The 26,939-nt window shown below is 38.0% G+C and overlaps 1 protein-coding gene across 2 annotated transcripts in view; it reads right to left on the reverse strand.

Moving 5' to 3' along the window:
• The window catches only part of zbbx (zinc finger, B-box domain containing), a 125,769-nt gene that overhangs the window by 30,148 nt on the left and 68,682 nt on the right, over positions 1-26,939 (reverse strand). For both annotated transcript variants that reach the window (XM_059651072.1, XM_059651073.1), the window contains exons 9-16: positions 26,618-26,773; positions 20,966-21,161; positions 14,354-14,474; positions 13,289-13,398; positions 10,597-10,706; positions 7,950-8,029; positions 6,253-6,461; positions 233-570 (exon numbers count right to left, since the gene is read on the reverse strand). In XM_059651072.1, the coding sequence (XP_059507055.1) occupies positions 233-570; positions 6,253-6,461; positions 7,950-8,029; positions 10,597-10,706; positions 13,289-13,398; positions 14,354-14,474; positions 20,966-21,161; positions 26,618-26,773 (1,320 nt within the window). The remainder of the gene's footprint in view (positions 1-232; positions 571-6,252; positions 6,462-7,949; positions 8,030-10,596; positions 10,707-13,288; positions 13,399-14,353; positions 14,475-20,965; positions 21,162-26,617; positions 26,774-26,939) is intronic.

Raw genomic sequence — 26,939 nt, forward strand, 5'->3', positions numbered from 1 at the left:
TCACATTTGCAGTAATGGAATAATAGAATAATATTCCTAATATCTGAGCAGTATTGTGGCTTGAACCCATGGGGGGAGAAAAGATCAGCTTAGCTGTGCAGTATTCCACAAAGATACCAACTCTATTTATGTTCATCTGTTTAGTTTGACAATTAAACACAGAAATTTGTGTTATGGCTTAAGGGATTGATTTATTACAGGACAAGACTTTGAAGAAATGTTAAACTCTTACATCAGTTGGCTTTGCAGTGAGACCAGTGTTCTTGCTGTGTTCCAAATTGTCAATCTGCAGCTTATGGTCAAATTCCTCAGAAACATTTGATGTAGAAAAAGGGTCCTCAACTGCATTACTTGACAACTCCGAAGTCCTTGGTGATGGCAATATAGAAGTGATAACATTTGTTCCCTCAAGGCTTTGGCTTACAAATTGGTGACTCCTGTATGAATTACTACCACAATCAGGGGAGACTGCATCTACTCTTCCACCACAATGATTTACGTTCATTACTCCAATCTGAGACAAAGATGTCTTGCTGCTTGGAACTGAATCTTTCTGGTCCATTGAATAATCTGTAAAGTTAGGTGAAAAACTTTGTACATCATAAGTGAATAATATTTGAGAAAGAAACATTTAAAAAGAGAGGAACATACTAAATCAACAATGCAGAGTGCCATAAAGATATAATTTTAATCTTCGAATCAATGAAGGAGTACTTAATTAGTTCTGAAAAAAAATTACATAGTAAATAACTTCAAAAATTCAGCTCCAAAGAAAAATTATTGAGTTTAAAATGCACAAGCTGTTGCACTCTCCATGGATGCTATCTGTGCTTCTGAGTATTTCAATTATCTTATTTCAATTTTCCAATGTCTGCAGTACTCTTTTTTTAGAAAAAGGAAAATGTACTCATGCACCAGATTAACAGCAACTTTGTCATTATCTAATTATGTAAACTATTTTAAAACTTTATACAACCGGTGTATGAATGACAAAATTGTACCAACTGTGATTGAAGCAAATATATACATTAAACAAAAACATCAATAACCAGGGTTGACAAATTCAATATGAAAAGAAATGCAATTGGGCATTGGTTTTAACAGAGGTTGAAAAGTCACACAGTTGAGGAATTGGCTACTGGAAAAAAGGAAGACCAAGACGGAAGGCAATTAGCTGGATGGAAAAGTCCAGTGCAAATCAAAAACTTGAGAATTACAACTGTTGAATACTTCAACAACATGGAAAAGGCACACAACAGCTATTTGAAAATAATGTGTTCTTTTCTGGCCTGGTCAGAAGGCAGCGTATACTTCTTAAAAACTGTTCCGATTGCTATTTGTGTATCTGAATGTGAAAAAAACTGTTGTCAGTAGTTGACCATCAACTCTGCCATGAAATACACAAATCCCCTGGATAGAAAATATTGTCGTCTATCTATGAGGCTAACACGAGCTTATTTGTGGCTAACAACATATCCATATTGGTAGGATTTGTGGCTCAATGCTGGTGTCCTTACTTCTGAGCTTAGGGATCTGGGAGCAGTTCCCACCTGCTCTAGGGATGTATAATAATAGCTCCGAACAGGTTGGGTAGAAATTTTCTATTTTGTTCGGGATATTGCAGTCTTAATGGCCCAAATTGTCCTTTCTGCAGTGTATACAGGAGCTGCTCGTTGGATCCTACAAAGTCCCCAAAGTAGCAGATTCCAAGGAAATTGACCAGGAAATTGAAGACATCAACGGGCAATTCCCCTGTGTTGGATTCTTTCAAAAATATCTATTAAAATCATAGAATTCAGAGAGTTCCACTGTAATTGAGAATTACCCAGGAAAAGTTAGACAATTAAACACTTAATCTAACTCCTGGGAAATTATTAAACTGACCACCCAACTTAAAGTGCATATTCAACTACCCCTACCAAGACCTGACACTGCCACCCCACCTCCTACCACCACCCAACACATTCAAATTGGACGTGACACCCACTAGCTACTGCATCCCATCATAACTCCATCCCCTGCTCTGCAACAAGCACTCTTGCTCTCCATTAGAAGTGACAGTCTCCTTCTCCACTGCTAGACACCACCTTATCCCCAGGAACCCGACACAACCCCTCCTGTTGTAGCATATACTTCCCACTTACCTTGACCTAATCTAAGCAATCACCTATCTGCCACCCTACCCATCTTGTGCCTGGCGTCCCACTCTAAGCCTGCTTACCTGACATACCTTTCGAAGTGGCTTCCTGAGCTGCTGAATATTTAAATTATTGAACACCACTACTACTGCCCTGAAAAAGGGGGCAATGTTTGCCAACCACCCATAAGTAGTCTGGATTACAATGAAACAGTTCCATTTAAGCTATGCTGCACATTCCAGAAGTAGCCAAATGACCACAGCAGAAGTAACAGAAAGTAGGCCAAACAGCCCACCAAGACTGCTTTGCCATTCAATGAGATCATGGCTGATCTGATAACCCTCAACTCCACTTTCCTGCCTTCACCCTATAACTTTTTATTCCTTTATAGATTAAAAATTTGTCTATCTATCTGAGCCTTGGAAATACACAACTTCCCAGCCTCAACAGCCCTCTGTGGTAAAGAACTCCACAAATTCAAAATCCTTACGAATGAAACTTCTCCTTATCTGTCTTAAATGTGCGAGTCCTTATTGTGGTCCTTGACCCTCCCACAAGGGGAAGCAACATTTCCGAATCTACTCTGTCAAGCCTTCTAATAATCATGCATCTTTCAATATGATATGATCCTTCATTATTCATTCTTCTACATCAATGAGTGCAAGCCAAATCTACTCATCCTCTGGTATCTGCCTAGATAGCCTCTCTGAACTGCCTTTCATTCCAGTATATCTTTGCTCAAAGTAGGGGCCTAAAAATGGTTACCTTATTTCAGCTGTGATTGGACTATATGTACCATGTATACCTTTAGCAAAATCTCCACTACCTCCAAATTAAGGGCGAACATTCCAGTTGCTATACCTATTACCTACTAAACTTGGATGTAGTGTCTTGAGATTAATTAATACTTAGCTCCTCTACTCTTCTTGCTAAAGTGTAAAATCTCATCTTTTTCTAAATTATATTCCACCTAACAAATTTTGTACACTCATATAACCTGTCCATATCGCGCTGCAGATACTGTGTGTCATCTTCATCCACAATGAGGTGATAGGACATTCACTTTCCTCATCCAAGTTCTCAACGTGCAGTGTAAATAAGTGTGGTCCCAGCATTGATCCATGAAGCATACTGCTAGTTACAGATTACCATCCTGAAAATTCCTGCTTATTTCAACTCTCTGTATTCTGTTAGTTAGCCGTTCTTCTACCCACACTAACATACCACCTCCTGCACCATGAATTCTTATCTTATTAAGTAGCCCAATATGTGGCATCTTATCAAACATTTTCTGAATATCCAAATGAAGTACACCCATTACTCCCCTTCATCATTCTTGCTTATCACCACCTCCGAGAATTCTAGTAAATTTTTCAGGCACAATTTCCCCTTCATGGGTCAATTCTGTCCCTATTTGATCATGGTTTGTATTTTTAAATGTTCTGCTATTACATTCTTTGTAAGGAATACTACTTTTCCGATAACAGACATCAAGCTATTGGCCTACCGATACCAGTTTTTTTTGTCTCCTTCTCTTTTTCAGTAAAAGCGTTACATTGTCTTGTGAGGAAAGCTGTCAATCTGTTCATTCCCGATACGAGTCTAATCAACCTTCTTGGAGATGCTACTAATGCAGTAGCATTCTTCTGTAAGTACGGTGACCAGTACTGCATGTAGCAGTCCACATAGGTCCACATATAACAATCCCTTCTACTTTGATCGCTTGATTTTTTTCCCACTGTCGGCAACGTTTAAGTGAGGAGAGTGATGGAATACTACCCTGGAGGATTGTGGCTGCGATTATACTGTTGTGCCATAAGTTGTAATATCTTCTTTTCCACAACTGGGCATCCTATAAGTGAAGAATGTTCAATCAATACACAAAGAGACCTACCAAGGTTACTTCAAAGCCTCTTCACTATAATTTCTACCATCCAGAAGGACGAGGGCAACAATGCTAATTCAACCCCAGCTGTCTCTAACTTCAGTGTCCCAATTGAAGATCAAACTTTGACTGTCTGAAAGCCCATTTGATTCACTACTTTTCCTTAATAGACAGAAATCTACCAGTTCTACCCAGTCTGGTCAATACTTGACTCCAAACCCACAACAAAGCAGATGATTCTCAGCTGTCCTCTGAAAAAGCTTAGACAGCCACTCAGTTTAAGGGCAATTAGGAATGGTCAAAAAATGCTGGCCTTGCCAACAACGCTCATATCTCATGAAAAATACTGAAGAAAGCAGAACAAAGCAGTAGTGAATGACATCCACCAATTCTCATGATAATGACCAAACCTGCACTTGGATTGTTCATAGATCGAACACACTGCAACAACCATCACATAAAACTCAGATTATGTTACTTCCAGAGTTTTTGCTGCCGTATTAAATTCACTGCGCCAAAGAAACAATGAACATGAAACAATATCAAATTTGTTTTCCACAGCCATGCCTGGATGTTTGAAATATGGATTCACATTAAAATATAACAACGTGCCACACTTTTCAACACTGAGCTTTAAAACAGTAGTTAGAGAGTTCCCAATTAAAGCAATCATTATAAAACACATCGCTCTCTAGACTTGACATTAACCAACATTAAGCCAATGTTCTGCCTAAAGTTTCAAAGTTCAATTTATTATTTTGATCATTCTCACTTTGAATTAATTCCAAAGCGCTAACATGATCCATGTTTGGGAAAGTATCAGGTAATGTCAAAAACACTGCTAAAGAACGTTCATGTCTACAAGAGTTGAACAAGTAATTCAAAATATTTCACTGTATTACCTGAGCTTTTCTCTGCAGAAAAACAGTATTTTAAATTCTAATAGTATATTTACTGGTATTGTGTATGGTGCAAAGCTGTATGAAAGTGATACACAGGGCAACATCCTTGACACTTAAAAACTCCAATCAAGTCATCTTTCATTAAACTGACCAACATTTGAGGTGTGACTTTATTAAAAGCTTCTGGAGATCCAAGAACAGCACATCCACAAGCTTCCCCCTTATCCCTATTGCTTGTTAATTCCTCAAAAAACTTTCAAGTTAGTCAAACATGATTACTCTTTCATAAAACTATGTTGCCTACATAACTGAACTGGTATATTCCAAGCTCCCCACCATATCCTCTTCAACAAGAGATTCTACATTTTTCTAATAACAAATGTTGTTAGCTAGTCCATAATTGCCTGCTTTTCATCTCCCCCTTTTTCTTCAATGGAGGTTGACATGCATTATTTGCCAGGGCTCCCCAGTGCCACACTTGATCAAAGGCTGCCTAAACATCAAGGGTGGGCACTCTTAACCTACTTCTGGAATCCATTATTTCTGTATATGTTTGCACAAAGGTGGTAATCTGGTCTTCTTAAGAACAAACTGAGCATTGGTGAGGTTGTTACTTTGAAATCTCTGCTTGATAGCATTGTCAATAATACTTTTTCATTACTTACAGGTATAACTTCTGCTCTGAGCAATGTATTGACATTGTCCAGATGTGCAATGTGATTCATCAAAGTTTAGACTGAAAGGTGCACTGTATATTCCAAATTCACGACTAGTATGGCCCTATAAACCCACATGCAGGAAATCATGCTGTCTAGTATTCTGATCGAGTAAGTTACAGGGAGGTATTTGAATTAGAAGCAGAAAAGCACTGGAGGGAAGTAGAAGAAAGAAAAGAAGCTACAAGGATAAATTGAAAGATAGGAGATTGCAAAGAAAATTGAGGTATATGTGGTTCTGGCCTTTAGGGCTATGGGCTAGGCAGAGTGTGTTGCGATTGAAGGAAGAATTGAAGATGAAAGGAATTAAGGGAAGTATTCTTTTGCCTTGCAGGCCAAGGGAAAGAGATGAAATAAAAGGGGCACTTGCTCTCATTTGAGATTTGTCAGAAAGCCTGCAATACCTTCACTGTGCATGAGATGGTCAGACTTTGGTCTCAGTCATACCAAGTTTTCCCTTGGTGAGGGGTGTAGCAGGGAGAAACGTGTCAAGGTGAAGGAGGAGAACATGTCAATAGTGTTCAAATTTTTGCTACTTGTGAGAGATTGGAGTTATCATGAAGGTTTCTTTTCTGTATATGCACTATGAAAAGAGTCTGGGTAATCTATACCTTCATTATTGTGCTGCTCTCCTATTAAATCTCCATCTGCGTCATGGAGAGATAATTGTTGATTTTCTTCTACTGTATAGGTGCAACTGAAGGCTGAAGAATCAATTCGGTCTGAAACTTGAAAGGGTGAAGTGTCAATATTTCTTGATATTGTGATGTTTTCATGTTTCAATAATGCGTTCATTGTGTCACAGAAACTTCCATAAATTCTGGAAGAGATAAGGTGAATAAATTCCCATCAACTACATTGAATATCCTACACGTGCTAGTTCTTCCATCAATCTTTTCCACTGACATTGACAGAAAGGTGGAATTACAGGCAAAGTTTACGTTAATTACAGTTTCAATTATAAAATGTGAGCGCAGGATTTTATAATGGATATATAGAAAGAAGCATAGAATTCACGATGTTAAAATGGCAACTGCATTCTATCTGTTCATTTGAATGCAATTATCCCTACATGTTCTAACTCTAACTGTAACTACACATTTGTGACAATCTAGGCTGGATTTTATACCTTCACTGATGGGTCTGAAAGCAGGTGATATGTGTCATTCAATCAGTTGCCTTCCCACTCACCTATTTGCCCCTGAACTGTCTGAAGTTTTATGGAGGCAGAGGCAGTGTTAGGCAGCCTGTTCATTATTCAGCCAACTAATGGTCACTTAAGGGCCTCATCTCTTCAGTGCCCATATTTTATTTACAGAGGAGAGAGGTTCATGTCACTCCCACCATAGGTCATTCTTCCACTTTTACACTGTTCTCATGACCTCTTCAACCCTAAGCTCCCAGGGCATCTCAGCATGGTGAGACAACCTGTAGACAAAGTTCACCTACTGGTGCTGGTGGGACTACAGAGCTGCCATCAATAGCTCTGTAAGGCAGGTATTCCTGCAAAGTTAGCAACTGAAGTGTTGCTTTAAAATAATTAAAGCTGTTCCTAGTGTTAAATTGTAGGGTATTGTCAGGACCGTGGGCGGCTGAACAATTTTAAAAAATGGACTCATTATTTTTGCTATTTAACATTGCATATTAGATGTTTTCTCAGAAATATTAAGTTTCAGTCATTATACTAACGACAATCTGCAAAATAATCACTAGCAGTGAATAACCTTTATATGTACCCTTAATGAAAGGTACAAATATCAAACAGGGAGAACATTTGGTTGCAACGTACCAGTAATGACAGAAAAGGAAGATAAATGAAGTCGGTTAGCAGGAATGGAGAAAAGTACTGGTGAGGGTCAAAGCTAGAACAACCAATGTATAGACAAATTCCCAATTAGAAAGGCAGAGATCTAACAGGATCAAGTGTTGAGAAGGGGAGAACAGAAGAAAGAAAAAAATTGTGTGTGTACCAGACTGTACAGTGGGAACTATGGAATGATGGGGCTGCAACGACAGTACAATCATTCAGCTGTGATCTGCAATAATAACAAGCCGTAATAGCAGGTAGCATTCAAAAGTTCAAGAATATTCTGTTTGTAATATATTAATTTATACTTTATGTAATTTGTGCTTATGAGGGAAACCATGCTCCAGGTTAGCTAGCCATTCTTTCACACAGATTTGAAACAGAAAAATGCAAACTCCAAATCCCTGAAGTTCACTTAAATTATTCGCCCCACAAAAAGCAATTTATTTGAAAGTTCCCGCATACTTGTATTAAAGACATTCAAACATTGCAATATATTACCTTGGTCTATTTTCTTGTTGATTGTCATCAGCTTCTTCAACCAAGTAACTGGAAGTTTCTTCATATGTGTCATTGTCAGTCTAGTAATAAAGACAATTTGATTCACTGCACAGTCTACCAGCAAGTTTTCCCACACTCTATTCATGAGTATGCCTATGTTGTCTTATAATACAATCAAAATTTGTATTCACCATATTTCTCAAATGGTTAGCCCATTTCTTCAGACCTCCAAAGATTTGTCATGAATTTTAGCCCTGGTCTAGATTAGGGAAGGAATGTGCATGCTACGTGATGGCACACTGTTCCTTTTCGGGGGCATTATCAGCATTCCCATGTGAGGAAATGGATATTCCAAAGAAAAGTAAATCTCTTTCCAGTCTGTTCAATATGTCACAGCCTTAGCCCTAGAAATTGCTACTGAACTAATAGAACAATTCCATTTTCCATACAAACATTAAAATTAGACTAACAATTACAAACACACAATGCCTCAGAAATTTCAACTTTAAAGCATGACAACACAATGCTACTGCTGTTTTCTTTTTGGAATATTGTATTTCAATTTTATTAATGTTTATCTCCAATAAACATAAGAGATCAATCAGCAGTAGCACAAAGAACATGTGACAAAAATGCACACAAAAGTTACATGCATCATACTTTACATGATGGAAAGCCATTACTTCAAGTGAATTTTGGTAAAGCCTCACTGTAAACACAAGTTGGGTCATCTGTAGAAAACTTAAAATGCTATAACACTCATGAGGTTTTCCAATGTTCCTTTTCACTAAACCTAGAAACTAGAACTTAGAAAATAGGAGCAAGGGTTGGCTATTTGGCTCTTTGAGTCTACCCTGCCATTCTATACAATCAAATCTGTTCATCCAGTTCAGTACCTTGTTCCTGCTTTGTCCCATGACTCTGTGATCCCTTTCATCCAAAAACTATATCATACTCATTTTTGAAAACATTCAATGTTTTGGCCTCAATCGCTTTACTTGGTACAGAATTTTACAGCCTCATTGCTCTCTGGGTATAGAAATTTATTTTCATTTCAATCCTACATGGCCTACCTCGTATCGTTACACTGCAACCCACAGATCTGGGAGGTTCAATCATCGGGAACATTATTGGAACGGCATGCAAATATTTTACAACTTTGCTTTTCAGTTATTTTTATTGACATGTAAGAATATGGGAAATCCAAAGTGTCTACAAAGGATCGTACTCCATTATAGGGTATAACTGTTGAGGTTTTGAGAGAAGTGGATATTACTTACTTAATTTTTAAAAAAAGTTTGCATTGGAGATCAGTACTCATGGAATTATGAGTAAGCCTTTCTGATCTTTAAAGCACCAATTTAAAAACACATGTATTAGATTAGATTCCCTACAGTGTGGAACAGGCCCTTCAGCCCAACAAGTCCACACCGCCCCTTGGAGCATCCCACCCAGACCCCCTATAACCCACACACCCCTGAACACTAAGGGAAATTTAGCATGGCCGATCCACCTAGGCTGCACATCTTTGGACTGTGGGAGGAAACCGGAGCACCCAGAGGAAACCCACGCAGACACAGGGAGAATGTGCAAACTCCACACAGGCAGTTACCCGAGGCTGGAATCGAACCTGGGTCCCTGGCGCTGTGAGGCTGCAGTGCTAACCACTGAGCCACCGTGCCGCCCTATTACTACTATTTTTTTAGATTAGCAAACCTTTTACGGGTTTTCACTTGGTAGTATGCCACAGGGTGTTGCTCAACTCATCTCTCAAATCCACCTATTCCTTCCAGAATAATTCTTTATTACCAAGTCATTAATATTTAAGCATTTGCTTCAAGGCAGAGAGAGGCCCACATATAAGCTGGCTGGTATCTAATGTGAAAAGGGAATTCTAGAGATAGGTTTCAAGGAGCCAGTGCTGACTGGATTTGAAGTTTAACAGAAACAACTGTATTAACTCGAACTGATAAATAACACATTCCCATATAAGTAAAATGTCATCAGTCGAAATCTCTTTCCCACCTGTCAGTCAAACAGTATTTCAACACCACAATAACAGCAGTCAGTCTGTCCCCTCTCCCCACACAATATGCTAAGGATCATCAAAATCTCATGCTTTTGAATGAAACCCTAACAAACTGTGTAATGTCTTTAGCTGCCAATCAACACAATAATTCAAATGGTATACCAGGCATTTGCACCAATTATTTTTGAAGATATAAATTTGGTAGCTTATATTGGAGCTTCTAGGGAATGTAAGTAAATGGACTTTATACCTCTCAGCTTCTACACAAGTAATACACAGTTTACAATTTCTATTTAGGATGTTATTAGATTTGTTTTAATCTTACATGGCAATCAACACCTTGCAATATTATTATAATTTTTTTTTAAATTACAAGTCATATTTATCATAATGTTGTATTGAGAAATATTTAACTTGAGGTTAGAGTTCTACGTCTACAATTTTTGCTGCATAGCTATGACTGGATTCCGAAAGCCATTGTGTAAATTCATCAAGATTTTTGACAGCTTCGAAATACAAATCTGACCTTCACACTTGGAGCTCTTAACAGTGAAAAATTCTGGAGTTTAGTTGCTTGTAGGCTCAGACCTTTAATTTATTTGCTATATACATACTTACCTCTTCTAATTCGATAATTCTCAAAACTGACGGGACTGCCTCTGTGTCCTCAGAGGGTTCATCCACTTTAAAAAGAGCAATGTAGTTTTCACGTTCTTCAATCTCTTCAGCTGCCATAAAGAAAAGACGAAGATATATGATGATATTAGTGAAGGTAGCACAGAAGTTGCTTTAAAACTTTCAATGTTATTAGTCTTTTCCGAGTCGCCATTGTCAATGTGTCTCTTCTCTCTGTCTTCAAGACCCACCCACACCAAGACCGCATCACTTTTCCTTGCTCTCCTTTACCCTTATCACAGCAGTCTACTCTATAACTGAGGGGCTGGGATTCACCTCAGTCCATTCCTGTTTAAGACCCCATGCATTTACTCTTTCAACATAAAAGTGAATTCTGTCATTTTAGAACCTATGACTGTGTAAGCTGTTTCAAAACTAATGTTTCAGTTTCACAGAATCATCAAAAATAAGGAATGACAAAAAATTCTAGGTTCTCCAACCAGCAGAGCATCCTCCAAGCATTTGCCTTGTAAAATCCTATCAGAATTTTAGCTGCTTCAATTAGACCACGTCTCGTTACTCTAAGTTGAAAGGAACACAGGCCCAGTCTACTCAATTTCTAATTTATAGCCAAGGAATAAACAGTCAATGTTTGTTGCACCCTTTCATCATGCAAATGTGTACTTCCTTAAACAAGACTACAATTGTGCCAATTATGATCTCACAAAGGCTCTACAAAATTGGGAGAATTAATTGTTTCTGTTTTCTAATCCGTTTATTATAAAGGGTAGCATACCACTCATTTTCTAATTGCTGGCTGCCCTACATCTTAATTTTCTGTGAAACATATATGAGAACACTTAAGGCCTTTCAGAGTATCAGCATTTCCCTTACTCACCATGTAAAAAATATTCTGCTTTACAATTTCTCCCATAGAAGTGGATACCTTTCCCTTCTCCACCTATTTGCCCATTCGCTTTGTCCAAATCCTTCACTGCTTTTTTGCATCCTCCTCACAGCGTTTTTCCCCATCTGCCTTTTTACCAGCAGCAAATTTATAGAAGTTACATTCAGCACCTTCATCCATGTTTTTGATACAGATTATAATTAGTGAAGGTCCAAGCCGTGCAGTACTTCACAAGGTACTGCCATCAAGTTGAAAAATGACCCATTTAATTCTAAACACATATTTTCCAAAGTATAAACATCCACAACATAAGCTAATATTTTACCCCAAATCCCATAAGCACAGGGGGAGACAATGGCATGGTGGTATAATCACTGGACTGTTAATCCAGAGACCCAGATAATATTCTGGGGACCCAGGCTCAAATCCCTCCATGATGGAATTTAAATTCAATTAAAAAAAGTCTGGAATTAAGAATCGAATGATGACCATGAATCCATTTTCACTTGTCAGAAAAACTCACCTGGTTCACTAACGTCCTTTAGGGAAGGAAACTGCTATCCTTGCCTCGTCAGGTCTACATGGGACTCCAGACCCACAGCAATGCAGTTGGCTCTGAACTGCCCTCTGGGCAATAAACGCTGCCTGGTCAGCGATGCCCATGTCCAATGAATGAATAAAGAAAAAAAGTTGTGTGTAATAACCATTCGTGGCACATCATGGAATGCTTTTTGAAAATCCAAACATACTGCCTTATCTAATCCTAAGCTTTTAAAAAAAAAGGATAGTTTGATTTCAAACACAATGCACCTATTGCACAGAGGTAATGGGAACTGCAGATGCTGAAGAATCTGAGATAACAAAGTGTGGAGCTGGATGAACACAGCAGGCCAAGCAACATCTTAGGAGCACTAAAGTGTCTAGGCCCGAAACGTCAGCTTTTGTGTACCTATTGTACATATGCTTTGACTATGCCTGGGTACCACATCCTTAATTCTAAATTCTAACACTGACAGTTAAATACTCAATTTAGTAACAAAAAAAAACAATTAAAATCAGAGCAAACTGTTCTCTGTTTTCTCTCCCCTCCTTTCTAAATATTTGTTACTTTTCAACGCACAGGGACTGTTCTAGAATTGAGAAAATTCTGAAAGATCAAAACATACATTCCTCATAACAGCTTCTATTAAAAACTTACATGGTTGACGAAGAAGCAAAGATAAATACATAAAATAGTCCCCTGAAGGAGGAAATTGGGGTGGGGAGTGGACAGAACAGACCAGTTCCATTCAAGAGTTAGCTAACCAAAGATTTCACTGAACATCAGGAAGGAAATCACTGTATTCTGAAGCATTATTGGACTCAAAATCAATTCTGTTTCTCTCTCTATAGGTGCTGCCAGACTTGCTGAGATTTTTCAGCACCGGGATTATTTCAGATTTCCACCATCCACAGTATTTTGCTTTTATGAAATCACTACTGTTGTCCACATTCTACCCACCAAACACGTGTGCTGAATAGACAAGGACAGTAGTTTGAAACTTGCATGTTGTTCAAGTCCATAAGGAAACAGTAACAAAGATACCTTAATGATTATTGCTAAATTCATCACCTCCTCCAGAAAGTTATACTATCTCCAAAAATATTGAGTGAAGAGCTAGGGGTTTCATATTTCACAAGACGTGAAATATGTTTGTAGGTAAACACAATTTATGGCAGGTTTATAAATTGTATGATTTTTGAAGGGTTAGATCATCTTCAGTTGTGAAGCATGTTGATAAAACTAACCTGTTAGTAGGAGCTCTTCATCTTTTTGGTCACTCTCTTCTTCACGAGATGAAGACGACAAAGACCCTAAATCATTCGTACAGGAAGCCTGAAAAAATTCCCCTGGAGTCCTAAAAGACAAAAAAAAACAAGTATCAAGTAAGTATTCTTTTTAAAGCCTACGAATCAAATATTCAAGCTCAGGGAGCAAACCCAGTAATCAGATAAAGTGGAAACCATTAGAACATCAAAAGCTTGAAGTTATCATTTAAATATGATTCCTGGGCTTCCCACCTGATCAGTTAGAAAGAAAGTAGACCAAACAGCACATTATGTGCACAACTTCAGCAGAACCTAACAAACCTATAGAAATCAGAAATATAACTCTTAAAAAATGAATACATATTCCAACTCTATCTTAAATTTAAAATAGTTTTCACCCCCGTTGCTACCTAAATTTTCCAGACAAGTGTGTTTACACAATATTTAATTTTGCATTTTGATCTGAACATTATCTGCTTCAACATTAAGCTGTGAACACCCAATTTAACTTGCTGCTCATTAAACTACTGTAATTCCATTTTTTGGAACCAGACCAGCGCAGAGAAAAACATGCCTGCCATTTTTGAAGTCAGTCCAGATGATGTTTAAAAACAGGTATTTCTAGTAAAAACAGAAATGTTTAAAATTAACTGTTACCATTATGTTACAATTCAACTTAATACATGTTCACCAAGTAAAATCCCTAATAGAACACTTGTCAAATGACTTGTTTGTCTGAAAGTTCTATATTTACTTAAAAGGCAACATATTATTGCATCATAATAACTGAAAGGACTCAGTTTTGAGGAAGTGTACTTGACCTAAAGCCTTAACTCTAACTTCTCTTCACAGATGCTGCCAGACATGTTGAGCATTTCCAGCAATTCCTGTTTTTGTTCTTGACATTATTGCTTCAATTAGGACCAAGAGTTGCTTTAGATTACATGATCCCAAGAAATCACCTTTATTTTTATTTTTATAAACTTTTTTCCTTGTTTGCAATGGCAGAAAAGTGAAAAATCAAGTTGAACAAACTGAAGATACCTTCTGTACTTTTTCAGTAGCAGTTTCTCCAAGTAGCTTACGTTGTGTTCTTTAAATTGAATTTCAATTGGTGTTGTTAGACTTTGCAGGTTGTCTTGAACATGTGATGTCCCTGTAGAAACTGACAGGAATACACACAAAGTAGTCACTCAGTTCATGGGAATGTTTACTGATAATAATGAGCTACACAAAGAATCAGTGGGCTCACACAGCAAGTAACAGAGCCATACAGTCCATGATAGCTACAGGTTTCAGCCCATTTGGTGTACAGCACAATTTCGCTCATTTTGTACAGGTAGCAGAAGAGACTCAATGTCCCTTGAAGAATCCCAACTTTGATTGAACAAAGAAGGGTTGAGTTCCTCTGGAATTATTCAGCCGACTGAAACTTATGATTCTCACTGTGATAGCCATTATAGGAGGAGTGTGCTATATTTTTCTTGTCCAACAAGTTCCAATATAAATGTAATCATTATGTCCAGTTTCTAATATGGCCAATCACATGCTTTCTCTACATTAGACTCGGAATAAAAAGTTCCAGCCAGATTTTATCTTAATAGGTGCAACCATTATTAATTTATTACAGGACAAAACTTATTCCACAAAGCTACAAAACTGTTTAACACTTAGCTTGTAAGATGAAAAAATATGAACATTTACCCCTCTAAATAATCCACAACACACATGCATGTGTGGTGAAGGGAATGGGGGATAAAACAAAGCTGGTTTCCTTCTGCAGAGATAAATCCAGAATTATAGTTGTTCTTCAGGCAATAAGGCTCAGTTCTTTAAGGCAAATGGATCAGATTAGAGATGACTAGATGGCAATTGATCTGACAGTCTGGTGTACGAAGATGTACGTTGAACAGATGATGTTGTCACTGATGGCCTTTGCAATCATTCAGGAAGCATCAACAATTTCTTTCAAAGGCTGAACCACACTGGATCAACAAGTTTTATTTACCAGAAACAGGAATGATCAGCTGGGAAGCTTCTTTCTGTCAGAAGGTTTCTCTCCAATTATTTCCAACAATAACCATAGTAGAAACTGAAACTTGACAATCATATATCCAGACAGGTAACCTCCAGTAAGCAAGCGATTATCACAAGACATACGACTCCAAAGAAACGTCTCAGTTAAAAAAAGTTCCAATATCATTTAATTTACCTCTTAAATTAATCCAGATATTCACAATCCTTCAAACTCAACTCCATATGAATTATTGAATACAAAACCTTCATGACAGCACATGAATCAAAATCACTTGAATGAGATTAGGAGCCAGGGAAAACTAAACTCAGACTCTGACCAGTGAGCTGCATAGGATACTGAATGTCTGTCTAAGACAATAGCTCAATGCAGGGGAAGCCCAAGCTCCAACTACACTCAAACCTCAGCACAAATACTCTCTCATGAACCCATTCAGGCGATTGGGTTATATTATACATCTCCGTAGCAGCTGGAATTTAAACTCAGCCTCTGGCTGAAAAGTAGGAATATTACTATTGTATCATATGAGTCCACTCCAACTCATTTTTAAATATCCAGAGATGCTATCAGACAGATCTAACCATTTTTCTCCACAACCACTAAATCACTAGGGTTTCTAATTAAAAGAAAAATTTACAAGCACAATTTACAAGGGGCAGCGCAATGCCAACAAAGAAGTGGGGGAAAGGCAGGGAGAGAGGAAGGGCACTATACCAGAAGGGAATTGGAGGGTAAAATAAGGCACTTCCCCAGCCCCCTCGACCCATGAGGAAGTCCTCCAATATACTTGTCTTCCTCCATACAGGATAGCCCAGTAACAGGAGCATGGGGCTGAAACACAACAAAAATAAACAAAAGGTTTTCTTTTTAAGTAACTAAAAATGGGATGCAGCTGCCCACAACAAATAGGCACATGGTCCACAGACTCCACTATTCTGCAAAACAAAAAGCTGACCATGCAGAAGGACATGGTGGTGGTTTTGCATTTGCATGAGGTGGCTCAGGTTCCTGAGGGAGGCTACTGTAGGGCTACATGCAAACTGGAGACAACTGCACAATCAAGCGTTGTCTAACTGGTGCTGTATGCGGGATCTGAGTTATTTTCAGGTAGCAGATGGCTTCGGCTGCAAGTTGGATGCCCACAGTGGATCTGCTCACCAACTCCCGTGGTAACATCCAGGCCAGGCCTCAGCTTCCCAGCATTTCTCTGACTCTGGTCACCCCAGTGACAACAGGCCTCCCTTCTGTCAGCAACTTGAACATGCTTTTAAGGTATGGATTCCAGAACAGGAGCTCTATGGATTGCCACTACTGTTGATGGTGGGAAGATGTGGTGGAAGTTAACCACATTCCATTAATTGGTCAAGTCCTGGTAAAAGAAAGAGGTATCCTGAGGGATACCTGAAGATTCTTGTGGTCAAAAAGGAGGAGCTGCATATCATATTTGAAATATGAAGTTGCACACAAGGTGGAAGAAATGGATCACCAGGTCACACCACCTGGGAGGAGATTCAATGTAAAGATATCACTGCAGTGCGTGAAGGCAAAATGTCACCATCTGGGTGCACAGGCACACTAGCTCTCTTAAGTTATGAGATAACACAGTGTAGAGCAGGAGAAACACAGCAGACCAGTAGCATCAGAGGAGAAGGAAAGTTGATGTCAACTTTCCGGTTCCTTTGATGCTGCCGGGCCTGCTGTGCTCCTCCACGGCCACGCTGTGTTATCTCTAACTCTGGGTGTCAGCAGTTCTTACTATCCCTGAGTTCTCTTAAGTTGACAACATGCAATTTAACAGCATAACCTGTGATTTTTTTTGTCTTTTCAGTCAACCACTTTTCACAGCAGGTCAAGTTAATAATGATACTCTGCACTCTGATTTGTTTTTTTAAAGTAATACTCAAGTAACCTAAAGAGATAATTCATTAAACTGATGTGGGAAGGAAACAATACCAAGTAAATTGTGAATCAGCATAACAGCACATTAGCTTCAGAACAATTGGATCTTTCCCTTAGACTCTTTTTTATAATGCTTCTGCAATTACACGTAATAATTGTCCATGAAAACTTGATAAAGCATGGTGTGTCCAATAGCTAACTATAAAATTATTCAATGTGATAATTATTAATTACTGCTGATAAATCTCTCGTTAAAAATGTTGTGTGAGATCCTACTGACGCAATGCAAATTTCCCCACCTCTGAGCCAGATGGCCCAAGTTCAAGTCCCACCTGCTCCACAGATGCTTTAACACATCTGATCAATCTAGTTTAAATGAGATAAAGAATTGTTGTTGGAGAATTTATGCAGTGTTTTTTTTTCACTTTTCATTTTTCCTTTACTTTTCTTTTTGCTAATCTCCCTTTCCTTTTCTTTCATTTTGTATTTGATTTGGTTCCTTTGTGTCATCCTCATTCATCCTCCTTAGTCTTTCCTGCTTCTTTTTCAATCATTAAATCTCTTTGGTTGAGGAGATACCCCATTGATCCCAGATATCTCGTTGCCCTCAACATATTATCAATTCACACTGTTGGCATAAAACATTTCAAACTGAGGGGTGCAGGAAGAAGTTTAACTATTAGGGTACACCAGGAGATACTTTGCTCAAGCCAGTTCTTGGTCATTATGTGTTTGTTGCACTTCTACTGAAATTTGACCTGAGTAATGTATAAATGTATAAATTCCAAATTCTTGTGCTTTTTCATCTTGGCCAATGGGAGCAATTGAATTACTTGGTCAACAAACAGCACACAATGGGTTGAATTATTCCAGAACCCTCACCCCATCCCCCTCTCTGATGAAGGGTCTAGGCCCGAAACATCAGCTTTTGTGCTCCTGAGATGCTGCTGGGCCTGCTGTGTTCATCCAGCCTCACATTTTATTACAATGGGTTGAACGGCTGTTTTCTGTGATGAATCGGGTTATGATGTTAAAAATCTATTGTTATTATAAGTTATCTCAAAGATCAGACAGGTTTATATCATTTTAATTTCCAATAGTAAATGCTGTGAAGTTTAAATTAAAATGGCAGAAAGAGAGAATTTCCCCTACTTTTATATAGTTTAGACAACAGCATCAATGTCTATGACAACTGACAGCTTCCAAATACCACCATCAGCTCAGAGAAGTAATGTGCTGCTTTAATCATGTAACATTTCCATAATCCTTGCTCCTGGGCATTTCACAATAACAGCTGTCCCTTCAAGGATGAAAGCATGCTTCTGTGGTATGGATTATTTCAAATTATTGGTATTCCATTGAGAATGATTTATGCCAGATTCTGTACAGGGCATTGTACAGTATCAACAAACTACTGACAAGTATGTCATTGTAAAAGAAGTGAGTCTTCCATTTTACAACAATTTCTGCCGTCATTCTATTGGTGCATTTAAGCCAATACCTAAAAGTCTTCATTTTAGTATCACCTCAATAATTTACAATAATCTATGGTTTAGTTAGGCTTCTCAAATCTGGCATTCGGTTTTAACACTTAAAATTGTGTAAGGCCACATGCATTCTATCAAAATCAAGTACTAAAAGGAGTGAACACCTATACAGTGACTTTTTAAATATAATTTATTGGCCTGTCTGCACAATTCCAATAGCAAAGGACTGTTTTGCAATTAATTGTACAACAGAGTTCACTGACATGCTATGATAATCAGTGAAGGTTTTATCGCCAGTCAATGACCAATAATGAGTTCTCCAAAAGCAACGTTACTAGCGTTGCAGAAAGAAAATGCTCAGAGTTGTATATGAAAATCTTCACTACCGAGAGTTATAGGCAGTGTCATCAAGATACAGCTTTTTCAGTGGCAACAATTTTCTGACACTGCTCCTCAAATTACATATCTCCTAGGTTCTACTTTTGTTTGGGTGTAACAAATAAGACATAACTTATCCTAATGGGGGATCTAAAATTTACTTAGCATCGATTCTATTAATGCAATAAGCATGACGGAGAAAGCACAGTTTTGCACATAAAACACAGAGGCATGAAGAAGACAGGATAAGAGCAGGATAGTGTTACACATTTAAGTTTTATTTTTATTCATTCAATTTTTAAGGGATCGTTTTATGAATGATAGTTCATAATAATTCTTCAGTGTTATTATTTTGCAAGTTTAGCCTATCGCAGAAATCTTTCTCGGATTTCATTTGGGGCTCAACTAGACACGCAAGGAAACCTCTCAAAAACATTGTCCATGTAGAAGTGGACACCACCCCTCCATGGTTTATGGCACAAAAGATTATTCTAAAAAAGTGACTTTATGTGAATATATATGGCATTTGGTGCTCACTATCTTGTAATTATCATTTATATTGTTTTTGTACAGAATTACATAAGATAATCAATCACAGAAATAAGGATGCTTAATCAATCAATTCAAGCACATTTATGCTCCACTTCTGCCTGACATATTCAGTCACTCCATCATTCGGGATGTAATCAGAGTAGAATAACATTGCATCATCGGAGGCCCCACTGATGATATCACCCAGCATTGTGATGAAATGTCTGAACAAAAACAAACCAGCTCAGCGAGCAAGTCAACAACCTCATCTACAACACAAGCTGCAGATCTTTGCTAATACTTTACGCATTTAAAGCATTCTCCTCCCTGCTTTGGTTAAACGTTTATTGATAACCATCACTCACAACTGAAAATGGTAGCACTTTGATCTGAATCATTGATTATGGGATGGCTTTTCTTTGTCTATTACATATTGCTTCTGATGTTTAGCACACACAGCTTCACCAGATTGGCACCTCAATTCTGGGATGCCCAGGTGCTCCTGAGATGCTGCTTGGCTTGCTGTGTTCATCCAGCTTCACACTTTATTATCTTGGATTCTCCAGCATCTGCAGTTCCCATTATCTCTGCTCCTGGCATTGTTGCTCACTGCAATCCAGACTTTAATACAGGAATCATCTCTTTTGGGGCTATGTCTGCTGATTTTCAGGACCTGAGGTCACTTGAATACCAGAGTTAGTAACCTTGTTTTCTCCAGAATCATACCTGAAAACAAAGCCAAATTGCCCGACAATAAAACAGTTTACTTAAACAAATTCAGCCTAAATTCTGCTTGATCATCAGGACAGTATTTCTTGATCATCATTGAATTGATTCTGAAAAGGCCTCTGCATCTGTGTTTGAATGTTGATGCAAGGCCTATTAAGCCAGACAAATGGCAGTCAACACATTTACAGGGGAGAAATATGGTAGACTAGATTGTGGAGCATACTTCCAACACCACTGTATATGATCAGACTTGACAGAGAAAGCGAGCAACTGAGAAAGAAAGTGATATAATTCGCTGCACGCAGGAGAAAGCTATCACAAAGACTAAGATGACTGTTAAATGTAATTTATAGGGCATGAAAACAAAACTTTTGCTGACAGTGGCATACCAAAGTTCCTAACTTCATTCATGTAAAAAGTTATTTTCATGTCAATATTTCAGGTTAATATCATGCCATTGTTCAAGTCAAACAAGTGTTGTCACTTTTGAGGATTTATACATCATTATGTGTTAGTTGGTTGCTAAATCATGATTTAAGTTGCTTTCCTTAAAAATTGGTTGAGTTCTTAAGTTAGACATGCCGTGATCATTTTTACCTGAAAACATTTTGGGTGACCAATGTGCTTCACTAGGTTTTCTCTCCTTCCATTCTTTTAGTGCTTCTTGGAAAGACTGCAATGACTGTTCCTCATCAAAGTTGCCATTTAATAATGAATTGCTGCTCAAATGTTCTGCTCTGATGCTTTGCTCACAAACAGCTGATTCATCATCCTCTTGCTCTCTGTTAAGAATCTATAGAATACAGGAAATCATAAAATATTACAATGGTTTAATATTTAATTTATTTCAAACTGTCAAACATATAGATTTTTTAAATCAATCTGATCAGAGATGTTATGAATCATGGCTCAGAGGTAGGGAAATTACCACTATGCCACAGGAGCCTCTTAATACTTATGCAACAGGTTATGCGGTGCTGCATTAAACATTTACAAATTAAGGTAAAAGAACATATATAACTTAGGTATTAAAGCTTTGTCAGCTTCAATTTCCTACTTTTAGCTTATAATAGTCAATTACTTGAGGCTAAAACATTTCATAATTATGTGGAAATGCAAAGAGGTAGGGTGCTTAACATTTTCAGAATTAATGACATCAGAATCTGGAGGATTTATGTCAAATGGATCAATTGTGCAGCTCTTTCATGGGATTATAATAATGTTTGTTTTTTTGTTAATGATGCATAGTTCCAAAAATTTTTTTTAAAAATCAAATCAGATTTCACTCTGCAATCTGACTTGTCAAATATTACGATCAGCTGGGATCATAGCAACCTTACAAGTTGCTGGAAGCTTTCCACTTTGAATTTAGGAAGATGTTACGAAGGGCAAACATGACATCTTTTGTTAAACTTTAAGCAGTTATAGCAAGTGAAGTGATTGATGGTGCCTGCAATTGCCTAGAAGGGCTCTATGTCATAAAAGATTAAGACTACTAATATCTCCACAGCTATGAATTGTCCTGGAGAATGTCTGAAACTCAGCTTGCAGATGGCAAAGTCCAAGCTGCTCCTTTAAAAACTTGTAACCTTAATTAATGATGTCCAATGTAGTTATACAAAAATGTTCATGCTGAAATTGCTACTGAGACATGATTGGAAGGTCACCTTTAAGTTAAAAAAAAGGCAATTAGATTTGTCAATTTTTTAAAATCTGAGATAGGAATTTTGAGTATAATTAACGATAATAGACTGTTCGATAGCAACAGTAGAATAACAGTCATGAAAGAAGCTGAAGGTCTGACTTTGTGTTTTGTACATTGCTGCAACACTTGTATAGCATCAGAAAATGTATTCCTAATTTTGTCTCTCCAATATTCTGATGTATTTAATTGAAGTCAGAGAATCACCAGCATGGGAAGCATAGCGTGTACAGGTAATGCTACAGGGTTAGTAATCCTAAAATCTGCAAACTATAATGTTCACAGCAGCAGGTAGTGAAATTCAAATTTGATAATAAAAAAAATTCTGGAATTAAAATGTTAGACTAATGGCAACCATGTAACCATTGCTAATTATCATAAATACCCATCTGGTTCACTAATGTCCTTCGGGGAAAGACATCGGTCATCCTTTCTGGTCTGGCCTATACAATAATGTGATTGATTCTTAACCACACTCTGAAATGACCTATCAAGTCATTCAGTTCAAGAGCAATAAGGATGATTCCCATATTAAAAACAACCGTCCCACCCCTCCTCCGGTCTAATATTAAACTAAGCTGTTGGCAACTCAAGAATTGCTATTATTCTTTCATGAGTGTGTTGATGACCAAGCATGTATTCGTATTTGTTGCCCATTCCTGATAGCCATTGAGAGGGGACGGTGAGTCTTTATAAACTGGTGCAACTGTGTGGCCTGGGTATATTTACAGTGTTCTGAAGAAGAGATCTGTGACCCAAACAGCAAAGGAAAAGTGATACAGTTCCAGCAGCAAACCTGTTGTCATACTTGACTTTTGCCAGTTTCCAAAAACATATTCAAATCATCACTACAACTGCCTGTTTTCAATTCCATGACTTGCACCTGCCTCACATCACCTATTGTTAAAACATTTATCTATCCTTTTATTATCTCCAATGTACTCCTGACTGATTTCCCCCATTCTATTTTCTATCAGGGTAAGGTCATCCAAATATCTGCCTTTTCTAACTTGCACATAGTTCCAACAACCATTATCCTGCACTCCCTAATTCATACTGAATTCTGGTTAAGTAATATTTTATTGTTGAAAGGGACATCCTTGTTTCCACATCGATCTTTAGCCTTCCAACACTGCACCACATTTGTGCTCCCCCAATTCTGGCCAGTCAAGAAATCCCAACTTTAATTGCACCACAGTTTGTTGCCAAGCCTTCACCACCCTAACCAATGAAATGCCCTCCCTGAAATCTTCTCCTTCTCTTTGCTATTTTAAGATACTACTCCCAATTGAGCACCTTGTAATCTTGAAAATATATAAATAAAACCTATCACTATAACATTTATAAATACTAGGAGAACTTCAAACTGTAACAGCAGGGAATAATTTGATGACAATGTTGCTCCCATCATACAGGTCAATCGTGCAGAATATAAGATTTGATTGAGATTTTGAAATGATTCATCTAGATTTTAATCAAGTCATAAGAATTTCAGGAGCAATTCTGATTCATGTGCAATTTATTCTCCGAATGTGGGAACACTCAAACAATTTATTGCTAGAGAATTTGATTGAAGTCATTGAAGTTATTTTTATATTATGCAAAACTTCATTAGACTTCTTTAGAAAATGCAATGAAATTCTCAACTTTTCAGTTGATTTGTAGGGAGCGGTAATAAATTAATTCCTGTAAGTATAAAATTATCAAGATTTTAGACAAGTACCTACCAATTCTGCATGTCTGGTGCATAGAATTTGCAAACTATTGAAAAATAATGCATGTTTGTTCAAAGGGCACAAACTGGGCACTTCTCACAAACCCCTAGCTGTTCCTGCATTTCATTATTGTCATCGTACACTGATCAGAAATTCTTTAGAACCTGGCAGAGAAGTGCTTTAAGAGATTGGAAGAGGAAGAACATTTGCATTCAGGGAATTTGAAGTAAGGTATGGTGTAACAAGGGAATGAAGAAAAGAAAGAAGCTAGAAGTGGTACTCAGAGTGGGAGGGAAAAAACTGAAACAGCATCACAGGAAGGAAAATCTACTTTGAGGTCTCAGGAAAATCCAAAGATGGAACCCTTCCAGCCATTGAATGATGTGAGCAATGGCAAGTCAGTTGGGAAAATATAGCAATATCAAAAAAATGACTCTCTCGACATTTGGAAAATAAAAGTCCAATTTTCCACCCAATGTTTAAACAGTGAGATGAGAATCCTGATGAAGAGCAGGGGGCGAGGCCTATTTGCAGCTATCACCATCTCATTATTACCTAATCTCACTTCATTTATATCTAGTTTGTTATTTTCCCAGGTAGTCGATAGTCACTAGACAGTGACAATTTCCGAAATGAAAGTCTGAGCAGATACCTGATGACTCCAGCTCATTGTTTTCTCTTCCAGGCCTCCACCTTAGCCAGACTTCCTCAATAATCTTGGAACACACTTGATGAGCGGTGACCACCTTCATCCTTTAGCCAATGATACTGGTATCACACTCGCAACTACCTTGCCCACATCATCAGGCCACATTTCCTGCTCATTTATAAACGCAGTTCACCACTTCAAAACTGCAATTCTGAGCACATCAACACCAATTATTGTCATGCTTCTACCATCCCAAAAGGGAAACAAAAACAGTAAAACCTGCAAATGATGAATACTGGTCTGAGCTGTCTTGTATACTTCAAAATGAAGCTCTAGAATGACCAGTATATTCATTTCCAAGTATTATTGTGCTTTAAATTTTTCCTCCCCCTGAGGATGTACACGCATTTCATTGTGGGAACAAGGTAGATTTCAGGGATTTTATAGTTTGCTATCACCCATTTTACACTTGTGAACACTCACTACATCTCTGCCTTGCTTCCCTTGGCCTGTTTGTACATCGCTGCCTCATTCAGAATTTAGAGGCTTGGAATCCTTCTATCTTGCTTTGCCTTATAGCACAAATACAAAGCCAGACAGCTTGTCATGGTTACCAGCAGTGATCAGTTAAGGAGCTGGTTAGGTTGCTGCTTAGTACCATGCCCCTTCAGCGCTAAATTTGTAACATGCGCCAGCAGCTTTTGCAGCAAACACACTGCACGTGTTTCAACCAACTGGCCATGTCTAAAAGTCTTGGGGGTCTAGTTGTCAGTCTGATTGCCGTGCCAGACTTAAATCCCAATCCCAGGGGGTTTGACATGATCAGTTGGGTACTTGAGAGGGTCAGGGTCATAGATCCAGTCTAGAAATTAGGCCAAGGTCAGTCCTTCAGATCCACTGTAACCAGTCTGACAGTAAGAGTGAGGAAGTTGCGCAGAGATCAATCAGAGATTTGGTCACTCTTCCAGCGAGTCAGGGCGCAAGCCATGGTCACTCCTGGGGATCTGTTTATTGAATGTCAAGGAGGATTATCAGAGGCCACTGTTGTGGTAGGCAGGTTGGGGAAGTCAACTGTGGAGTTGGAGGCAGCATCTTGGAATGAAAAGGAAGCAAATCAATACAAGGTTGGGAGATGATGGAGTGTAAGGGAGGCACAGATTCATTACAGAGTTGGGGGCATCATCACTACTAGTCCAGCTTCAACTGAAGGACAATGCACAACACAATAGTTGGCATAACTAACTTGTAGGCTCAGAATTTAGGGGGTAATGTTGAAAGATGAAAACAAAACTGAAAATAATGCATTGGAATATGATGCTGACAACAAATGGGATCAGCAGGTAATGCAAGGAAGAAAGGAATATGAAGATTTTTTTGGAGTAGGCCCCTAGATGAACAGGCTGAGCATGTGAGACATTCTGCAAAAAGCTACTTGTGATGTCTTCCATCCTCATCCAGATTACAAATGTGCAATGGAAATGCAAAATGTCTGCCAACATACCCAGAGTGGATTTTTTTTTTCAGAAAACATACGATCCATGTATGAACAATGAAAGGCCCTTTGAGGGGCAATTGCATTAATCAGGCAATTACAGAGTACGAGTTGAACACACCTGTAATCACAGGGCCCAGCATGTGAAACATACGCACAGCCCAGTTATGATGTATACAAAATCTGTCCACAAGCAATCTTGATCATGTAACTCATCATCACAAACACATCATAATCATTTTTGTGAAGCTAAACTAATCACAGGTGAACATCAAATAGTGTCACCTATGGGATACAATTCAGAGACATATTTATACTCAATATTTGACAAGATGCCTTTAAATGCAATGCTACCTTTCTGGAGGGTTGGGAGAGAAGAGAGGAAACATTTCACTAATTCTACAACATGTATAATCTCCTACTGTATCTGTAAAACATGACATGTATTGCATATATCAGGATAAAGTCACATTACAAAGAACCTGTTCTGTTTCAAATTTCCTGTACATAGATTCATTGGAACCTATGCATTGAGTCACAACAGGCGTCTGTAATCAGAAATAAATAAATATTTGTACAATAAATAAAATTTTATGCATCCAGTATAAACTAGGCTCTAAGTAAAAAGACTTGCAAATATACAGCAAAATGAGATTCTTCCTCCATAAAGTCCTGAATTCAAACAACTTACCTCAGCATGTTGTTGAGTGGCCATTTGGGATGAAGATTTTCTTACTGAAAATCGTTTCTTCAGAAACTGCTTAGTATTCAAAGGTGCTTCAGATTCAATTTGTTTTTTAAATTGGCTGACTAAATGCAATGAATTGTTTGATGCATGTTCCTCTGCCTGTCAATATCATAAAAATGAATGACATTGTTGAATAAGAAAAATTCTTTAAAAGAGGCAGCTGAATAAAGGCCATGTTAAATCATCATTCCCTCCTAGGTTTTTAAGTCATTTGCTATTCGGTTATTTCTCATAAATATTCCAAACCTTCTCCAAAAAACATTTG

Source organism: Stegostoma tigrinum, chromosome 14 (assembly GCF_030684315.1).
Source record: "Stegostoma tigrinum isolate sSteTig4 chromosome 14, sSteTig4.hap1, whole genome shotgun sequence".
NCBI lineage: Eukaryota > Metazoa > Chordata > Chondrichthyes > Orectolobiformes > Stegostomatidae > Stegostoma > Stegostoma tigrinum.